This window comes from Eretmochelys imbricata, chromosome 1 (assembly GCF_965152235.1).
Source record: "Eretmochelys imbricata isolate rEreImb1 chromosome 1, rEreImb1.hap1, whole genome shotgun sequence".
NCBI classification, from domain to species: Eukaryota; Metazoa; Chordata; order Testudines; family Cheloniidae; genus Eretmochelys; species Eretmochelys imbricata.
This window is the reverse complement of record NC_135572.1, coordinates 60,547,549-60,568,249: the sequence shown is the minus strand read 5'-3', so window position 1 is coordinate 60,568,249 and position 20,701 is coordinate 60,547,549. Positions and strand designations below refer to the sequence as shown.

At 37.9% G+C, this 20,701-nt stretch overlaps 1 protein-coding gene across 8 annotated transcripts in view; it reads left to right on the top strand.

Annotated features, from left to right (window-relative positions):
* LRCH1 (leucine rich repeats and calponin homology domain containing 1) overlaps positions 1-20,701 on the top strand; it is a 237,738-nt gene that overhangs the window by 207,710 nt on the left and 9,327 nt on the right. For 5 of the 8 annotated variants that reach the window (XR_013345476.1, XR_013345473.1, XR_013345475.1 and 2 more), the window contains 3 exons: positions 2,771-2,908; positions 6,993-7,070; positions 16,441-16,698. Coding sequence is in view for 3 of the 8 variants with exons in the window: in XM_077811513.1 (XP_077667639.1) it covers positions 2,771-2,908; positions 6,993-7,070 (216 nt within the window). In the remaining 5 variants the exon portion in view is untranslated. The remainder of the gene's footprint in view (positions 1-2,770; positions 2,909-6,992; positions 7,071-16,440; positions 16,699-20,701) is intronic. The other 3 variants (XM_077811513.1, XM_077811500.1, XM_077811488.1) reach the window with 1 other exon arrangement.

The following is a 20,701-nucleotide window of genomic DNA, read 5'->3' as shown; positions in this document are numbered from 1 at the left end:
AGGTCTGGACAAAATATCTTACACTGAGAGACTTAAGAAGCTCTATCTATTTAGTTCACCCAAAAGAAGGTTAAGCGGTGACTTAATCAGTGTACAAGTATCTGCTTGGGGAAGAGGTTTCTGATGGTGGGCATGGCTCTTTAATCTAGCAGATAAAAGGCATAATGAGATCCAATGGTTGGAAGTTGAAGCTAGACAAATTCAGACCAAAATTAGTGCTTTATTTCTAAAGTGTAGATAATTAAGATTTGCAACGATTTACCTAGCAATATGATGGATTCTCCATCACTTGAGATTTTTAAATCAAAACTGGATATCTTTCTAAAAGATACACTACAGCTGAAACAGAAGTTATGGGCTTGATGCAGAATTACTGGGTGAGGTTCTATGGCCTGTGTATTGCAGTCCAGTTTAGATAGTCGCTTGTGGCCTTAAAATTTATAAACCTCTCTGTGCCTCAGTTTCACCATCTATAAAATAGAGATGATATAATTACTGCAAAGAGTGTTAAGTGTTAAGATCTTCAGTTGCAAGCGGTCCCAAATACGAAGTGTTCTTATTTGTGTCTGTAGTGTTAATTGCATTACAACTACTAAAGTTGTATGAGATAATTTTACATTACTATTGGTTTAAGATACATTTGGTGTTACAAGAGAATAGTAGTATCACCTGATATTATCATGATCAACTTGAATTTTGTCCATTGACTAATGTAAAACATGTATATTTTCTTGATTGAGCAGCTTTTAAATATGTACTGATTTTAAAAAAAAGAACAAAAAAAAAAACCTTTTCTAAAATAAGGGCTTTTCTGTTCCCCAGCTAATGTTTAGAGGGGTCATTTAGTTAAGCACAACACCACGTCTTCCGCCTCCCTTACACATTGCACACACGCCTATCTGGTGCCTGCATAGTTTGTTTTAGCTTCACTGCTGCTGCTGTTTATAATACAGTGGCACCAAGAGGCCTCAGAAGGGCCTGTGATAAGCTGAATACCGCATATTGTAAATGAATGTTCCTGCCCCAAAGAATTTACAGTCTAAAAGACAAGATAGAAGAGTTGGGTGACATGGACAAACAGATGGAGGAAGGAGGACAGGGGAAACTATTTTAGCATAGACTGGCAGTGTGCACAAATTTGTAGTTGTTACTGATTGGCTCATTACAGCAATCAGAGCTTGTCACCTGTTACTGGTAAACACCTCTTGCAACTAGTGAATTTTAGCAAACAGACAGAAGTGGGGAGGGAATGCAAGGGACAGGGATGATATATTTTTATCTGTCCTCTAAAGGACATAGTATAGTTTGGGGTACTATATAAATAATAATAAATAATAATGTGCTCTACTGGGAAGGAATATGAAAACACATGCCAAAGCATTTGCAAGATTGGAGCTCAAATCAATAAAAGTTACACATTTGTAACAAAATGCAATGGGTTTTTCTCCAGAAAATTTGTAAACATTCTCAATGTGCCCTACTTTGCTGATTGTTTTGCAATGCGAAGTTCATTTAATTAAGGTGTCCCTTTTGTCTGAGTAGGGAGTTTTCATATTTTTACCCAGTAGTACACATTACAGATCCAACCTTGTCCTCCATTCTGCATTCTTTCCAATTTTTGTTATGCCCACTTGTTTCTTTTCAGCTGTTTGAGGAGTGGCCATCTTTTTACTCTGTGTTTGTAGGGGGCTTAATGCAATGGGGCTCTGATCCTGACTGGGGATTCTGGGTGCTACTATAATAAAAAGAATATCTTTAGATAAGAGGCAACAAGCAAGAGTAGCAAAGTATGGTGCTGGCAGGGTGATGGAATGAGGAAGGACAAGCATTACAGTAATAAGATGACAGGTTTCAGAGTAACAGCCGTGTTAGTCTGTATTCGCAAAAAGAAAAGGAGTACTTGTGGCACCTTAGAGACTAACCAATTTATTTGAGCATGAGCTTTCGTGAGCCACAGCTCACTTCATCAGATGCATACCGTGGAAACTGCAGCAGACTTTATATATACACAGAGAATATGAAACAATACCTCCTCCCACCCCACTGTCCTGCTGGTAATAGCTTATCTAAAGTAATCGTCAGGTTAGGCCATTTCCAGCACAAATCCAGGTTTTCTCACCCTCCACCCCCCCACACAAATTCACTCTCCTGCTGGTGATAGCCCATCCAAAGTTGGATGGGCTATCACCAGCAGGAGAGTGAATTTGTGTGGGGGGGTGGAGGGTGAGAAAACCTGGATTTGTGCTGGAAATGGCCTAACCTGACGATTACTTTAGATAAGCTATTACCAGCAGGACAGTGGGGTGGGAGGAGGTATTGTTTCATATTCTCTGTGTATATATAAAGTCTGCTGCAGTTTCCACGGTATGCATCTGATGAAGTGAGCTGTGGCTCACGAAAGCTCATGCTCAAATAAATTGGTTAGTCTCTAAGGTGCCACAAGTACTCCTTTTCTTTTTAGTAATAAGATGATGTGGCTACTCACTTCTGGCACCGTTAAAGTGATGAGGTTTTTTCATAAGTTACATTTCCAGTGGGTGACCTGGAATGGGGCAGTGTGGTGTTTTTGGGGGGTTGGGTTTAGGAGCAATTTAAATGAAGATGTGGTGATGGCTTGACAAACTGGAATTGGATGAGGATTCACTGCAATAGTGGATAGGATGGGAAAAGGCATGGCGATGTGATAGAAAATATGGATATTTGCTTTTGGGGGAGGTGGTTCTTTCTAATTCTGTGTAAAAGTGGTGACGTGTTTGTTCTTCTTTTACAGAACATTGAAATGAGACTAAAGATTTGTTTGCCTGAAGACTTGGGGTCTGCTCTTATGGATGGGGTTGTTCTCTGTCATTTAGTCAATCACATTCGTCCTCGATCTGTGGGAAGTATCCATGTACCCTCACCAGCAGTAGTAAGTCAAATTTTTTTAAAAAAAAAGAAAAACTAAAGCTTTATTATCAAATAAAATCTACTTTTGAAAAACAGGTCAGTGAGTGGTGAGTAGTGTTCACTCCTACAAACGTGTACTTTTTTCTTTTTCCTTTCCAGTTCAGATTGGCAGTAACTCAAATCTTCATAAAAATGAAGTAGTGGAGCTATTCAAAAAAAATATACACTTCTCTCTTTTCTTATGAATAAACTGGTCTGTGGCTGGCTGAAGCTCATGATAGGTTTGTTGTCTATACCATCTAGATTGCAGGAGGCCAGATTTTTCCATAAATGCCTTGCTGTTTATGTTGTAGCAGGTGATCGTTACCCTCTGACAAGATTTTGTTCCAGTGGATACTTTCCTAAAAATCAGTTCTCTACTTCCTGGTGCATTGTTAACGTGTTTTGTCATAGAATACAGTATGATTTATAATGTACTCTACTAAGCATGTATCTGCATCCAATCCGGAATCCACAAAAATGGTCCACGGGTATCCGCATCCACATCTGCAGGTGCCTATATCCGCAGATATAAAGTGGAGAACTCTAAGCATGTGGGAAACATTATACTACAGTGAGATTAGCAATTTATTAAGTTAACAACAATCCTATATAGCAAGGGTTTGGGCAGGGTTTTTTTTGTTTTTTGGGTTTTTTTTGTTAAATATCAAAACAACTCATTTTTTGTCACAGACAGGACAGAAGAGAAACATATGACCTAGTCCTGCAATCTTTGATTCCCCAAAGGTACTAGGACATATGCAGGACCAGGGTCATCAAGGATTTTTTGTGCCAAATCTACTTACGTACACTTTTTTCAAACCTAATTTCCTTTTCTTTTCAACTTTCTTCTGGATTTTTCCTGTATTTACGGAAGACTTGGTTTCCGTTAGTGGGGACATTTCTGGTCTAGATTTCTGAGGTCACTTTGATTCTAAAGAGGTTTCCTGTATTTTCAAAATATGATGCATAAAGTTGTGTAGTTTTTTCTGAGTGTACCTCCGGTTAAATATTTGTTAAATAAAACCTTATCTTTAATTCTGAGAGAGGCATGCTGATTGTAAAGGTGATCTGCTTAGGCTTTTAGGAGTATAGACTTTAACAAAAAACAAGGAGTTTTCAACAGTGGCTAAAAAAATGTATCCCTTTCATAAGAATGGCCATACTGGGTCTGAACAATGGTCCATTTAGCCCAGTATCCTGTCTTCCGACAGTGGTCAGTGCCAGGTGCCCCAGAGGGAATGAACAGAACAGGTAATCATTAAGTGAACCGTCCCCTGTCGCCCATTTCCAGCGTCTGGCAAACAGAGGCTAGGAATACTTCAGAGCTAATAACCATCGATGAACCTATCTTCCATGAATTTATCTAATTCTTTTTTGATCCCTGTTATAGTCTTGGTCTTCAAAACATCCTTTGGCAAAGAGTTCCACAGGTTGACTGAGCGTTGTGTGAAAAAATACTTCCCTTTGTTTTAAACCTTACCTATTCATTTCATTTGGTGAACCCTAGTTTTTGTGTTATGAGAAGGGGTAAATAACACTTCCTTATTTACTTTCTCCACACCAGTCATGATTTGATAGACCTCTATCATATCTTCCCTTAGTTGTCTCTTTTCCAAGCTGAAAAGTCCCAGTCTTATTCATCTCTCCTCATATAGATGTTGTTCCATACCCCTATTCATTTTTGCTGCCCTTTGCTGTACCTTTTCCAATTCCACTATATCTTTTTTGAAATGGAGCAACCAGATCTGCATGCAATATTCAAGATGTGGGCATACCATGGATTTATGTGGAGGCAATATGATATTTTCTGTCTTCTTATCAATCCCATTCCTAATGATTCCCAACATTCTGTTAGGTTTTTTGACTGCCACTGCACATTGAGTGGATGTTTTTAGAGAACTATCCACAATTATTCCACGATCTCTTTCTTGAGTGGTAACAGCTAATTTTGACTCCATTTTATATTTTCAGTTGTTGGTTTTAAATCACTTGATTCGTGTCATGTCCCATTTTACTGCAGAGACTTGCAGAGTAGACAAGACCTGAATTTCCAAGGCTGAAAGGTGGTTCTTAGTGTTTTACAAAACACTTTCAGCCCTTGCTGACACATAGTTAACCTTGAGAAGAAATGTTCTGGAGAATGCTAGGCAGCTAATGTCTCTTTTGGTGCTGATGAGCTTTCAGTTTAAAGGTCAGGAATATCAGTATCATTTCTCCCTGTTAAAGTAGGGAAATAAAGGATTGGCTGTGGTGACACAGAATGCCACTGTAAGAGGTTTGATATTCTTGAGTCAGACAAATAGGACAAAGATGGCATCATATTATAGGAATCTTTGAAATTCTAAAATACTAAGGAAGTTACTGTAAAAATGAATTGGAAGGTTTTTAATTAAGAATCAATATGATAAAAGAACCAATTTAAAAAATATAGAAATGACATTATAGAGTTTGTACAACTGTTCTTAATGTATGTTGAAATGATATATCAAGTTCTCATAATATCCAAAAAATTAAATGTGAAAGACGTATGATTCCCTTTATACACATCTTAAAACAGCCTGAGATGTTTGGGTTGTAAAATTCCCATTAGAACAGTATTACCACTTCTTGCAAGTAAGCCAGTCTTCCACTGCACGTGATTATTAGAGGGGACAGATTTTCAGAACCTTGCAAGCCAGACTTTCATGTGCACAAACTGAGCCCACAGTGAGTTGGACGCACTCCCAATTTCAAAACTAGAGCCTGGGCATGCACAAAAGCAAATGCACCCAAAAGCTGCATGTTTGTAAAGTAGCCTCCTGAAAAATTAAGCTGCAATGAACTAAGGCCACTTTAATTCTGAATGAGAACATCCACATGAGGATTTAATATGTTTTTATTTATGCATATTAACTTTATCACTTTAATTCATTCATTTTCACTTTCCTGAATGTCCTTGCATAAATGAGCCCTGATTTGAGAGTGTATAGGCTGAGTGGGCCAGTCACTACAAGACCATCCAATGGAAATTAAGAGACAGTGATTGAAATGGGAGACTCTCAGTGCAGCTGAGCCAGATGAGAGTGACATAGAAAGAGACAGGCTGATATTGAGAGGAAGAAAAGAGAGCATAGAAGGGAACTTTTATGGTATGTAGCACATTTCAGAAGAACATGGAAGCAAATTCCACTTCAGTGTCTGTGATGCAATGTGAACATCATTACTAAAAATTCCTACTACTAACAACATGCATTAGTAAGGAGAACATATACCCAACTCAAAGAACTGCATTTTTAACAGAATTGCAAAACACAGAGAAATAGAAATGAAGGAAAACCAGGCCAATGATTATGATTTTTAAAAAGCAGAAAAAAACCTTCAACTATAAAAACGCACGATGGGAATGGAAAGGCTTCCACGCTCTTATTTCTGAGCATATTTTTGAAGGTTTATAGACCATCTGAGAATGTCCTCTGACTAGCTGCTGAGATAGGTCACCGCATGAGTTGGGGTATATCTACACTGTAATTAAGTAGCTTTGGCTGGCCCATGTTAGCTGACCCGGGTAGTGGGTGCTGTAAAACTGTGGTGCAGATGCTCGGGTCGGAACCCGGGCTCTGGGCCCTCCCCCTTTGTGGGGTTGCAGAGCTCCGGCTCCAGCCCTAGCATCTATACTGCAGTTTTACAGTCCCGTAGCCCGAGCCCTATGAGCCCGAGTCAGTTGACACACAGGCCAGCTGTGGATGTTTAATTGCAGAGTAGACATACCCTTGGAGGCTTACAGAGTGCACTGGCCTCCTCCACTGTTGTTCTGCCCTTGCCAGTGCCACAGAGGTCACTGCCGTGATGGATGGGTGGTGGCATGGAGACATCGTGGCAGTAGGAGACTAGTACGTTGGCAGTTTGTCAGTTATTAGATGTTGGTCAATCTACTGTTTACCATTTCCTAATTTATTTTTTCAGGAACAACCTCCTCTAAATATTTCATCAGCAGTAGAAACGTCATTTAATAGGCAGAATTTTATGATGACTGCTGTATATTATTAGCTTCTGTCCCATTAATCCATGGTTCCTTGTTTTTTCAGCCTAAACTTAGTATGGCCAAATGCAGGAGAAATGTGGAAAACTTTCTGGATGCATGTAGGAAACTGGGTATACCAGAGGTAATTTTTAATTATGTCTATCAATATAATGTGACCTAAAACACACCAAAAAGCATAACTTGTGTGTTATTTTACAGTTGAAGGCTCTTTATTTTATGGCTAAAATGATTCGTGTCTTATTTTATGAACTATTACAGTCAAACATTTACCCCCTTATTCAACAATGCACGTATGTATGCTTTTAGCTTTAAGCACATGAATTGTCCCATTAAGGTGTTCATATGAGATATTCATGAGTTTATAGTTCTACTGTCGTTAATGAGACTATTGTAATTAAAGGCATTGCTGGATTGGGTTGACTAGAAGGCCCACTAAGAAATGACTGAATTTTGTGCATTAGCAAACTCAACAATAAAACAGGTACAAGGTATAACAAAATGGATAATATTTCATTTTTGAAAACATACCAGTTTTGCCATAGATAGCTAGATAAGAGTATTTACAGTAATCCCAATACCTCCTTGTATTTCCTATAGAGAATAACTAGTAAATATCTACTAGCAAGTAGATGCTAATTTTTCCTTATATAAAACTAATATTAAGTTTTTTAAAAGTGATAACTGTGTTTTACTTGGTGCTTTTATTTTAAAAGCTTAGTTTAAAGTATTTATACTTTATACTATATTACATATTTTGTAGTATGTTTTGTCAAAGAAATTGGTAATATGAGATCTCATCTCGGAGCTCTGTTACATTTTTGCTGAGGTGTAAGGAGAGCATTTCATATGTGTAAATTATGAATGTGCAGATTAGCAAAATGCAAATTGAGTGAGGTTCTACTGTAGTGTTAAAGTATCACTGTAGAAATGTGAAATGACAAAATGCAGTAAACTCAAGAAAGTTTAAGATTTTACATTTTCAGGTTTCTGTAGAGAATGCCAGTAGTCCATATTCTGATAAACATTATACTAGAGTAACTCATTATGATACAATTTAGTTACTCTGGATTTACACTGATGCAGTTTAGATCAGAATCTGTCCCAGTATCCAAAAATATGTCTGATGTAATTAAAGACCATTTCATTTCAAACAATTGGCCTTCAGTATGAGGAATTAGTTTGTATACAGACTAGTTTTTAATGCAGTAAAATATAAAACTACAAACATAAAACTGTACATGACTTAATGTTGTCATTGTATTTTTGTTAACAGTACAACTTAGGCTCTGAGAGCACTTTTATTTTAAGGTTTACTTTCAGGAGTTTAAAACATGTTTAGATTTGTTTTTACTTTGGGATGAGACTTGAACACAAAGTCTTTAAGTTATGGAAGGATTCCTTTTTCAGAATGTGAAGAAATCCACTAGTCTGACCTCTATTTGTAGGGCTGCAAAACAAACAGTGTTTTCTCCCTTTCTGCAATTTGAAGAGGCATTGGGAGGGAGGATTGTTCTCATATCTACAATGAATTACTGTTAAAATTAAACTTTGTAATCCATAGTGTTATGAACTATGTCTCTATTTTAAAAATGATTATATTGGCCATCTGTTACAGTTTATTAATGCACAGTAACTGGTTTCATAAAGTTATGTAATGTAAAATATTCATGATAATATTAGAATGGCTGCATATTGTGGGCTAAAAAGATTAGTTTCAGAAATAAGATGGCATGTCTCCGTATTATGAGAATATTGTGTCAAAATGTATGCAGCCTGTGTGTGGAATGTTTAGTGAGATGTGAGCGAACCTTTGATGCACTCGTAATCAGAGTTGCCTGGAAATGGCCTTTTGGGGGAAGGGAGAGAAGGAAGGTGGTTGTTTTTTAATTAAGGCACATGACCCCAACTGCCCCCCGCCACGCGTCGCCTCTTTAAGGGGTTACATTTGTTTTTCTCTTTGCAGCTTTCAATGAAATATAAACTTTCTCTGCTAATGTTGCAGACTTGTTATAGATTTTTGGCGCCATTTGACTAACTGTTTATATATTGCATGTTTTCATAGAGGGTTAAGCAAAGGGTCAAATCTCATAAATCTAAATAAATAAACATTAGTTTCTACCCATATAAAATTTCATTCACTTAAATATCAAGGACATTTGATTAAGGTTTGTAATTTATAAGAGATCTTGTGGAATTCTGTAAGAGAATTCAGGTTTACTCAGCATGGATGGCAATTGACAAATTTACTGCTATACTTCCTGGAAAAGGCATTGTGTTTCAGAGCTTAGATGGGTGAAAGTGTTTGGAGTTTGCTGTGTTTTACGAGTGAATGAGAGAGAGAAAATGTTGGAAACAAAGATCAGTGGTAGGTAGATATGATTGTGTGAGTAGCTAGCAGGATGCCAAAGCCCAGATAGATCAAGAATCTGTCTAGGAACAATGTGCTGTAAAAGTGCGGAGAGAGACATTCCCCACTTTCTAACATTTGAATGTATGTTGATTGTTCTTATGTAGCCTTACTGTCTCAGGAGACTCCAGCAATAGGAATACAACATTTGCAATTAATTTGTTTTCTTTTCTGAACAGATTACCGTTAAGCTCCAGCCCTTTCTTGGCAGCTCCTATGCCTACTAACCCACACCACAGCGTAGCATTCTATTCCTATCACATTAACATATGTCTCTGTAGGAAAAATGGATGATCTGGGACGGGCTGAATGCTGTTTCAGTACAAGAGGGTGATCAAAATGGAAGATTTTAGACGCGTTTAAACAGAAGGGGGCTTTCAGTGGAATAAGGTGGGATGCTGTTTAGTGATAGTGCTGAAGGATCTCCAGAACCATATGCTCACTGAGCTTCATGACTGACCTTGAGACAAGTGTAGTATGAAGATGCAAACATGCAATGTGATTTGGAGGATGATAATTTTACAGGACATTGAGTCATGGGTTGCAGCTTTTCCAGCCCCCAGTTGAATGTTGAGTGTCAGGAAAAGATTCTCCAAAGATCTTGCCAAGGTCCTTGAGCAAACCAAAGGAATTCAGGACATACAGTATTTTAAATCAGTGGCTCTCAATCTTTCCAGACTACTTTACCCCTTGAACGAGTCTGAATTGTCTTGTGTACCTCCAAGGTTCGCCTCACTTAAAAACTACTTGCTTACAAAATCAGACAAAAATACAAGTGTCACAGCACACTGTTACTGAAAAATTGCTGACTTTCTCATTTTACCATATAATTATAAAATAAATTACTTGTAATATAAGTATTGTACTTACATTTCAGTGTATAGTAGTGTATAGAGCAGTATAACCACGTCATTGTCTGTGTGAAATTTTAGTTTGTACGGACTTCGCTAATCCGTTTTATGTAGCCTGTTGTAAAACTAAGCAAATATCTAGATGAGTTGATGTACCCCCTGGAAGACCTCTGTGCACCCCCAGGGGTACACATACCCATTGTTGAGAACCACTGTTTTAAATGAATAAACAGGCAGGAAAAAAACAGTCCATCTTTGTACATAAAAGCTCACTTTTTTGCTTTGAAATTCACCATTAATATATGTATGAACACACTGTTGAGGTACTCAGTCATCTGCCCACAGCCTTTAGCCTCTCAGGAGTGCTCAGAGTCATAAAGACACTTACAGGTCAACAAATTTGGAAGTTTTGTCTTGACACAAAGCAAAATATGTCCAGGACTATATATATAATAGGATTATAGTATAATCACATCAGGGACAAAAGAGAGACAAGAGGGAATATAGAGGGGAAATCTAATGAATATCTTAGATGTCTGTATAGTAATGCAGGAAATCTGGGACATATACAGGAGGAACTAGACATACCAGTGAATAATCACAATTATGACGTAATTGGCATCGCAGAGATTCAGTGGGATAATTCATATGACTGGAATAGTTGTGTAGAAGGATAGAGCTTATTCAGGAAGGACAGGCTGGGGAAAAAGGGAGGAGGTGTGGCGTTTTATATCAAAGATGTATATGCTGGCACTGAGATTGAGACAAAAGTTGGAAGCAACCTGTTTTAAAGTCTCTGGGTAAGGATAAAAGGGGTAAAAAACCAGAGTGATGTCTCCTACAGACCATCTAATCAGGAAGAAGAGATGGATGAGGCTTTTTGAAACAACTAACAAACTCATCCGAAGCACAGCACTGGGTAGTGTGATGCGCAACTTCAACTACCCAGACATCTGTTGGGAAAAACAGCAGTGCACAGATTATCCAACAAGTTAATGGAGTGCATTGAAGGCAACTTTTTATGGCAGGAGGTGGAGAAAGCAAGGAGGGGAGAGCCTGTTCTAGATTTGATTCTGACAAATAGGGACGAACTGGTTGAGATTTGAAGGTGGAAGGCAGCTTGGGTCATGAAATGAGAGAATTCATAATTCTAAGGAATGGTAGAAGGGAAAACAGCAGAATAAAGACAATGGATTTCAAGAAGGCAGACTTTAGCAAAAGTGGGTTGCAAGCCTATTGTGGGGGGGGTCCTAGCATTGCTACCCTTAATTCTGCACTGCCTTCAGAGCTGAGCGCCCGGCCAGCAGCCCCCACTCTCTGGCTGCCCAGCTCTGAAGGCAGTGCCGTCAGCAGCAGCAGTGCAGAAGTAAGGGTAGCAGTACTGCAACCTCCCCTACAATAACCTTGCCACCCACCCCCCTCACCCCCCCCAACTCCCCATACACACACAAGTCCCTTTTGGGTTACAGTTACAACACTATGACATTTCAGATTTAAGTAGTCGAAATCATGACATCTATTATTTTTAAAATCCCATGACCATGAAATTGACCAGAATGGACCTTGAATTTGGAAGGGCCCTGCCTATAGTATAAGGTAAAAGTACACAAAAGACCGGATTTCACAGGGGAGACTCCTATCAATGGTTCACAGTCCAGCTGGAAAGGCATATTGAGTGGGATTCTGCAGGGATCTGTCCTGTTCTATTCTATATCTTCATAAATTATTTGGATAAGGGCATAGATGGTACGCTTATAAGGTTTGTGGAAGATACCAAACTGGGAGGGGTTACAAGTCCTTTGGAGGACAGTATTAGAATTCAAAATGATCTTGACAAACTATAGAAATGATCTGAAATAAATAGGATGAAATTCAATAAGGACATTTGCAAAGTACTACACTTAGGAAGGAACAATCATTTGCACACATACAAAATGGGAAATGACTGCCTAAGGAGGAGTACTACAGAAAGCATCTGGGAGTTCTAATGCATTGCAAACTAAGTATGAGTCTGCAATGTAATACTGTTGCAAAAAAAAAAAAAAAAAACCCAAACATCATTCTTGGATGTGTTGTCAGCAAGACACAAGAAAAAATTCTTCCACTCTACTCTGCACTGACCAGGCCTGGGCACCACACTTCAGGAAAGATGTGGACAAAGTGAAGAAAGTCCAGAGGAGAGCAACCAAAATGGTGAAAAGGTTTAGAAAACATGACCTACGAGGAAAGAATGAAAAAAATTAGGGTTGTTTAGTCTGGAAAAGAGAAGACTGAGGGGGGACATAAGTCTTCAGTTATGTAAAAGGTTAAAAGAGAAGGGTGACAAATTGTTCTCTTCAACCACTGAGGGCAGGACAGGAAATGATGGGCTTAAATTCCAGCGAGAGAGATTTAAGTTAGACATAAGGAAAACCTTCCTAACGGTAAGGGTATTAAAGCCCTGGAACGGATTACCTAGGGAGGTTGTAGAATCTCCATCATGGGAGGTTTTTAAGAAAAAGACAAACACCTGTCAGCTGGTAACTGGACTAGATGATCTGTCTAGGTCCCATCCAGTCTTATGTTTCTATGGTTCTATTATGCAGATTTAAATGTTGGGGTTTTTTTGGAATTGGTTGCATAAATATGCCCCAGAATGTAAGATGTCTGTAATACAAACAAAACCACATCAAGCCTAGCATCTTTACGACTGCAAAATAATCTTCAAAATGTGAAGTGAATGTTAACCCATGCAGTAGTGGCTGTCAGTCTTCAGACAGTGTGAAACAGTAGCTTTGAGACAAGTATGAACTGTCCCCATTAGTCTCAATGGGATGTTAACTGTGATACCTAGTGAACGTAATTATTTACTATTTCACAGCTGATCATTTTAGCAGAATCCAAGCCTTTGTACTTTGCCATCATTAATGGATATAGGTAATGGAACAGGTGCCAGGCAGCAGTTAGTTGCTGTTAAAGCTTTATCTTATAACCAACCTGTTAGTTGTTTTCACTGCTACCGCTATATTTGCACCCCCCAGTTTTCCACTCACGCTCTTATTCTGACCAATTGCCTCACCACAGTTTGTTCTGGAGACTTTCATGGAGTTGCAATGCAATTGTATCAGGTATCGATTTTTCCCACTCAGCTAGGCAATATATGCTATTTGGACTACAGTATGGTTGCAAGTGGTATAGTATACTGTTAAAATCTTACCTCTGAGTTTCCTAGCTAGGTATTTATCATATAGTACATACACAGAAGTATAGTTGCATTCTTTCATGCAATTCTGAGTACTTACCATTGAGATTTTATTTTTAGGAATTAAAATATGGGCTTGGTTTTCAAAACTGTTTGCACAATTTACTGCGGATGCATGAATAATCAGAGGAGCTTGTGCATGCAAACGGCCAGTTATGTGATTAACCTTCCATATCTATCTACTCCATCTAAATATTTATTCTGTATGCGCAGTTTCGGTAGCTGCATGATCCATTTAGGCATGCAGCTGCTCATACGTTTAAAAAATCACTAGTAACTGGGACAATACCTGTGCTGAGATTTTTAGTTGTGACTAATAATATTTGTGCTTTTAATGAGGAGAGCAGAATGTTTGAAATTGTTGATTATCCAAGCATAATTGTTGTTCTGTAATGTTGTACCCTTTAGCCATATGATTATTTAGTTTTTAAATTCACATCACATCAAATTCACATCAGAGTCACTAAAATTCTGATAACTGAGGTGGAAATACTGTAGTTATTGAAAAGATAAAGAATATTGTCTCCTGAGTTCAGAAGCACTAGATGGCATCCATAATATGAAAGATTTTACCTAGTACCAGCAGGAGAAAATAGTCTATCATGCCTGAAATATTTACTAATTTGAGAAATATTTGAATATTCAAACACTTATAGAGCAAATAAATTTGCAGAATAGTCAGACTTTTCTCAGGGTTGGTCTGATTTCACCAGTTAAAACACTAAACAGCAGTTCTTATAGGAAATTCCTTGTACTCGATTAGAAAGCTAGTGCAATGTTTATTAGTGTTTTCAGTAAAACATAATATTTCGTATCTGTGTCAATGAGATTTTGGTTTTAACAGGTTCTGTGCTCAAAAATGAGCATTTCAAGTTCACAAGTCTGAATTTTTTAAAAAATCTTATGCTTTAATTCAGATTTACAAACAAAACTTAGCATTGTTTTTAAACTCTGCATGTGTCCTTCTTTTCTTTTCCAAATTCAAGTACTATTCCTTTGAGATTTATATAACATTTGACTTTGGAGTTAGAAGCATGCTTCCATTCTGAAAAGTGATTGTGTAAAAATGCCCCACCATCACTAATCGGATCTTTTTTTGTGTATATTCAGTGTTGCACTGATAGTTTGAGTAACAAAATTAAGTTTTTACAGCTTTCTACCCCTGTGAAAGCCAGAGCCAACAATGGTAAGAGAGAACGAGGTGAATTCTCTTCCTTCTTGTATATCAACATCACAGTGGCTTACTGAGGCCTGGTCTACACATAAAATTTAGGTTGACATAGCTACATCTCTCCGGGGTGTGAAAAATCCACACCCCTGAGCGACATAGCTTTGTGGACCTAACCACCAGTGGAGATGCAGCTAGGACAACAGAAGCTTCTGTCAACCTAGCTACCATTGCACAGGGTGATAGTGTTTCTGCTCTGTCAAAAATAACCTTTCCATCAGTGTAGGTTGCATCTATACTATGAACTTATGTAGGCATAGCTACGGCACCCATAGCTATGCCAGTATTGTCCCCATAGTGCAGACATGGCCTAAGTTTCAAACCCACTAAGTGCAAACCCACTGATATTTATTGAGAAGGTGTAACTGAAGGCCTGAGCAACACCTTTATTACTGATGATGATTTGCAGAGAAGAAAGGTCCCAGATTGACTTTATGATCCCAGGCTGAAAGTGCAAGCCTGCAGATTAGGGGAGAAAAGCCAACTATCTTACTAGCAAATTTGCTTTAGCAACATTTGATACACAATTAACCATGGATTCTGTGGGGCAAGTTCTGTAGACAAGCTTCCCTACAGAAATGCTGCGCAGTCATTTCTCAGAGTAGAAGAGCTCTGGAATGCTTTTGAAAATTTGATGATTAATTAAGACTACATTGTGAAGTTGGATAGCATTAAAGTATTTTAGACAGCTAAGCGTGCAGATTTTTCATGGTTTTTTATAATATACTAGGAATTATTTTCCTTTAATAACTGAATATAGTTGGCCCAGAACAAGCTGGAATTTATGAAATGGGGCTCTGTCTTTCCTACATCTTACGCAACTTAAAATTTTTTTTTTAAAGATACTCTTACTTACATGTATGCATTGAGTTGAGCATTGATAGAGAGGTTATGTGTGCAAAGGAGATTGGAATAAAAATACACATCATATTGTTTTCATCTTCCAATTTTAAAAAGATCAGTGTGCACCTTAGGTTTGATTTTGTGTAATGATAACCGAATATCGTCTGCTTATCATGAATATCATTGCTCAGTACAACTTTCTTAATGCAACAAGTTGCTTAGATGTTTGTATTCCAATTTAAATAGCTGCATGTGGGCATTTATATCTTCCAAAAATGTATGAATAGCTTAGGTTCACATATTTTTAATTTTAAAATTTTAAATAAGAAGTTTGAGCCTTAAACTCCTCAGCTTGGAAATTTTCTTAAACTAATCAGTATCCTTTAACCAGTGTCTCTTTCAATTTTCATCCCAGAGTACCAGCCAAAGTAAACAATTTAATCACCAGATTTTAAGGTGCATGTGATGTTAGGTGAACAATTGTATTTATATTCATAACAATTTATTTTTTAGTATGTTTTTCCTGAGATTTCAGTATCATGGTTTGTCTCAACTGCTAAGAGAACTTTCTTGCTTTTATAGGGGCCTGTTCTTGCAAAATCTGAATCATGCAATTAGTCCCATTTAAGTGATTAAGTGATTGAATGGACTACGTCTATAAAGGTTTGCAGGACTGAGCTCTGAGCTTGCACTGTATATTTGTGCTAGTGTTTTGATATTGTTTGATAGCTTAATTATTTAGAGGAAACAAAAGAAAGATGGTGCATGTAGTAAATTAAGGGAATAATTGAAAGAAACAATATATTCCTACATATTTATACTAGTAATAGAATACTGTGATGCTTTATCAAACTCTATCTCTTTGTATTTTTAATTTTATGCACTGTTTTTTTCTGTTCTAATGGCTGCCCTTCGGGATAGGCTGACCTCTGCTCTCCGTATGACATCCTGCAGTCGGATATTCGTCACATGCGAAAGACTGTTGACACCCTGCTGGCCCTCGGGGAGAAAACCCCACAATCAACTTCTGCCTTTCGCTCCTGGGATCTGATAGGCTTTTGTCTTTTCCACATACTTTTTATAGTCTTGATGTACATAACTTATCACTGGAATGTGCTAACATCATAACCTGTTTGCATGTGCACACAAACTTTCTGCTTTATCTCTGACACATTACAGGTACTTTAATTTCCTTCCTTTGTCTCACAAATTTCCACCCCTATAACCTCTCTATTAATCTCTTGACTAGAGGTAGCAGAATCTTAAATTGATTGTAGAGGGAAACCCGCCCTCCACTTCCCCCAGCCCTAGCTTAAATGCATACATATATCTTGATTTTTGCAGCTTGTTTCCCTCCACACTGCCTGGGTTGCTCACAGATTGTGGAGATGCAGTAAACTGCATCTATATACCATTTTGGGCTGTGGTCTTATCAAATCTTACAACCTAAGCAGCATTGAGCCTGGTCAGTGTTTGGAGGTGAGAACCCAAGGAACCACCCAGGTGCTGAAGGAAGTGATACTGGCATTTCAGAAGATGGCGGTATTCTCTTTCAGTATGTTTTGTTGGTTAGAGGTGCCATCTTCCAAATGAAGAATAGAAACCATGGTCCTTAAGATCAGTAAAGATCCCATAGTACTTGTTGTAAAAGTGAGTGTTTACTCTGGTGTTTTGGTCAAAGTCCAGTCTGTGGTCATTACAATTCCCCCCCCCCCCTAAATTTTTTCTCCAGTTTCTTTTGGAAACAGTAATCTTCTCTTTCCCTGTCAAACTGTGTAGTGTTGCTGTGCATTTTTAAATACATGCCATGTTCCATGCCAAATTACAAAGAACTCAGAATTTGTAAGGGAACTTAGGGTCTTTCAGGATGAAGGTAATGGAGGCAACATGGTGCAGGGAGTAGGGCATCAGAGTGGGTATTGGCAGACCACTGATTCTTTCTGTGACATTGGGCAAGTTACATAATATTCTTGTCTGTTCCTCATTTATACAAACAGAAAAGGAGTACTTGTGGCACCTTAGAGACTAACCAATTTATTTGAGCATAAGCTTTCGTGAGCTACACGATGAAGTGAGCTGTAGCTCACAAAAGCTTATGCTCAAATAAATTGGTTAGTCTCTAAGGTGCCACAAGTACTCCTTTTCTTTTTGCAAATACAGACTAACACAGCTGTTACTCTGAAACCTGTACAAACAGAGATGGTGATATTCTGTAACACATCTGAGAAGAATTCTTTAACAATATGTAGAGATGTGTATTTAGTTGTTTTCCCTTCACTTAGAGATCTACAGATGAAAAGCTTTATATAAATGCTAATTATTTCATAATGAAATGTAAACATAAATTATGTTACTAACATATCAGTTTAGCTAACCCAAGAATACCAATCCCCTGAATATATAAATATACTCATTTAGGAATTCCCCTAGGAATTGAGGCGTCTATTAAACCGATCTCTTTGCCAGTGCTTTCTACATTGCTATGTTTGTTACACAATCCCTATTCCCATGTTATTTACATGAATATTTTTGTATGTATTTAGAGTATTAGAATCAAATCAGGTGGAGAAACTTGTTGCTACCAGCCCATGATATTAATCCTAATGTTATACATCTCGGCCTGTGCCAGATATTTTTAGTGACACGTTTTGCTGGTTTAATTACCCAGAGTATCCAAAATCTCCCAACCATTGGAAAGATAAGGGAGCAGTTGTTTCAAGGTTGCTGATGTGCAAAGAAACAGAGGCTTGTGTCTCCCATGTTCTGAATGATTCCTCAGTCTGAACACTGGATATGAGAGCTGAATTGCTGTTCAAGAGGTGGATTGGATTAAACTGGTTGCACAACTACACATTTTTTTCCAAATCACAGTGATAAGCAAACCCACAAACTTGTCCAAAAAAGCTGACTTCTCATACACTAGGAAGTAGCCCATATTGCAAAAGTGATTTAACATAGCCTGAAAATACAAATTCTGAATTGAATGTTACTTAATCCTTAAACTGCCTACAGCTTTTACCCATAAATTCTAATCCACAAATGCAGACATGTCAGTCTCCTCAATTAATTTACCTTTGTGATTCCCAGATCTGCTTCTTCACCTGGCTTCTAGAAAATGAGTGAACTTAATTGCTCTTCAGTTTCTTTCAGCTTTTGAACAGAATGACTAAACTAATTATTGCTAATGTTCCTGTCTGATACTGCATTAACTTTTTGTCCCAAACCTTACCAATTAAATAAACACATTCATCATGTACAGTGCTGAGAATAAAAGTAAATTCTCGTATTCCCATAAACAATAGGAAAGTTATAACACAAGATTCAAAGAGGAACATTACAAGTGTTTCCCTATAGCTGTGGACTTGAAGTTAACCCAGACCATATTGTGAAGGAATGCCTTAGGCTTTGTAACTGTAACTAAGACCAGCTCTACACTAGAAAGGTAGGTCAACCCAGCAACATCTCTCGGGGTTTGAAGAATCCACACCTCTGGGCGACATAGCTAAGCTCTAAACCCTGATGTAGACTTCGTGAGGTTGACTTCCCTTGACTTAGCTATTGCCTCTTAAGAAGTGGATTAACTACAGTCATGAAAGAACCACTCCCATCACGGTAGTGAGTGTCTACACTGAAGTACTACAGCGATGCAGCTGCAGCATTTCTAGTGAAGACAAAGCCTACGTTGTTGTTCTCCAAACATTCATTTGTTACACCTACAGTACCAGACTCCTCTTTTCCACAGTTGTTAATGATGATAATATATAACATTGTTATATACATTTGATCCCTATACATCAGCACTGAGTAAAATATACCTTCAGCTTCTGCATAATAAAGACTGTAATGTTTCTGTAGATTATAAATTTCAACATAATGCAAAAGTGAAACAGAACTGCCTGCCCTTCTTTTACAAGTCAAGTATCCCCACCCTGAATTGAGGAATAGAGGGTGAAAACTGGCTTAAAGATACAATACATATCTGATGCATCTGCTTCAGAGTGCTCTCTGATAAATTCAGAAGTCTATTTCTATGCTGTTCCTCATAGTATTGTACCCAGAATACTCACAGCTCCACACGTTGGAAATTATAGTGTTTCTCCACCTCCTCCATTATTCTCCATAATGGGAATTCATCTACATAGACTTGGTGCAGTCTGCTTTTAGCAGGTAGCGCTACTTGTTTGCTCACTGCTGAATGTCTGCCGCATATGTTAAAAGTAGTGTGTGCTATGATATGCCCATTATATCCCATTTACAAGTTGTGATTTTGTATCTGCTCCTTCTACATGTTCTCCCCATTAATACCAGTGGTTTTCCCATTGCCATGACAGGATGATTATCAGGAAATTTCAAAACTCTTTGTAATCTGTTCCAAGATTGCAGCTACTCAGATTTACTGTATGTTTGTACAATGCCCAGCATTATTGGGCTTTGATTCTGGTTAGGTCATCTGGTCTGTACCTCCATACAAATAATAGCAACTGCTTAATTTAATATACAATTACAATACAGTGCATAAATATTTTGTTTTTTCTGGTAAGCCAAAAATCTGTAGATAGAAGAACATGTGGCATTGTCATAGCATTGAAAGTATTTAAAAGGCATCTATTTGGGTAGCATGCAGCGTAATACCCTCCCACCTGCTTCTTCACTTCATAGATGTATTCTCAAAGCTTTACTAGTTGGAGACGCTTTTGGACGTGATCCAGCTCCTATTGAGGTCATTGGTAAGATCGCTATTGACTTAATGGCAGCTGGGTCAGGCCCTTAGCAAATAAAGGTGAAATCCTATTTTTCTGTTCCAAAAGCTATAATGACATCACTGTCTATCTCTGCAATGTTGCCTGAAAAGGAAATGTCCTTGGCATTTTACTCACATTCTCATTAAAAACTAGCACCACTTCCGTGTATGCATATATAGAAATTAAGATAGCAGGAGTCAAGAATAATTTTGTAGTAGACTCTTAGCAATTACTTCATTCCCTCATATTTTAATACATGATCTGAGTGTTAGGTAAAAAGAAGAGAGTTGCACAATAGGGATTTTTGAATCCATTCCACTTTATGCACAATACAAAATGCAATTCTTATTCACTAGCTCTCATCTCACAAATCTAAACACTTACATGTGAGATTCTGGTGTATTTGAATTTCTTTAGCTATAGGCGTACCTTTTCTATTG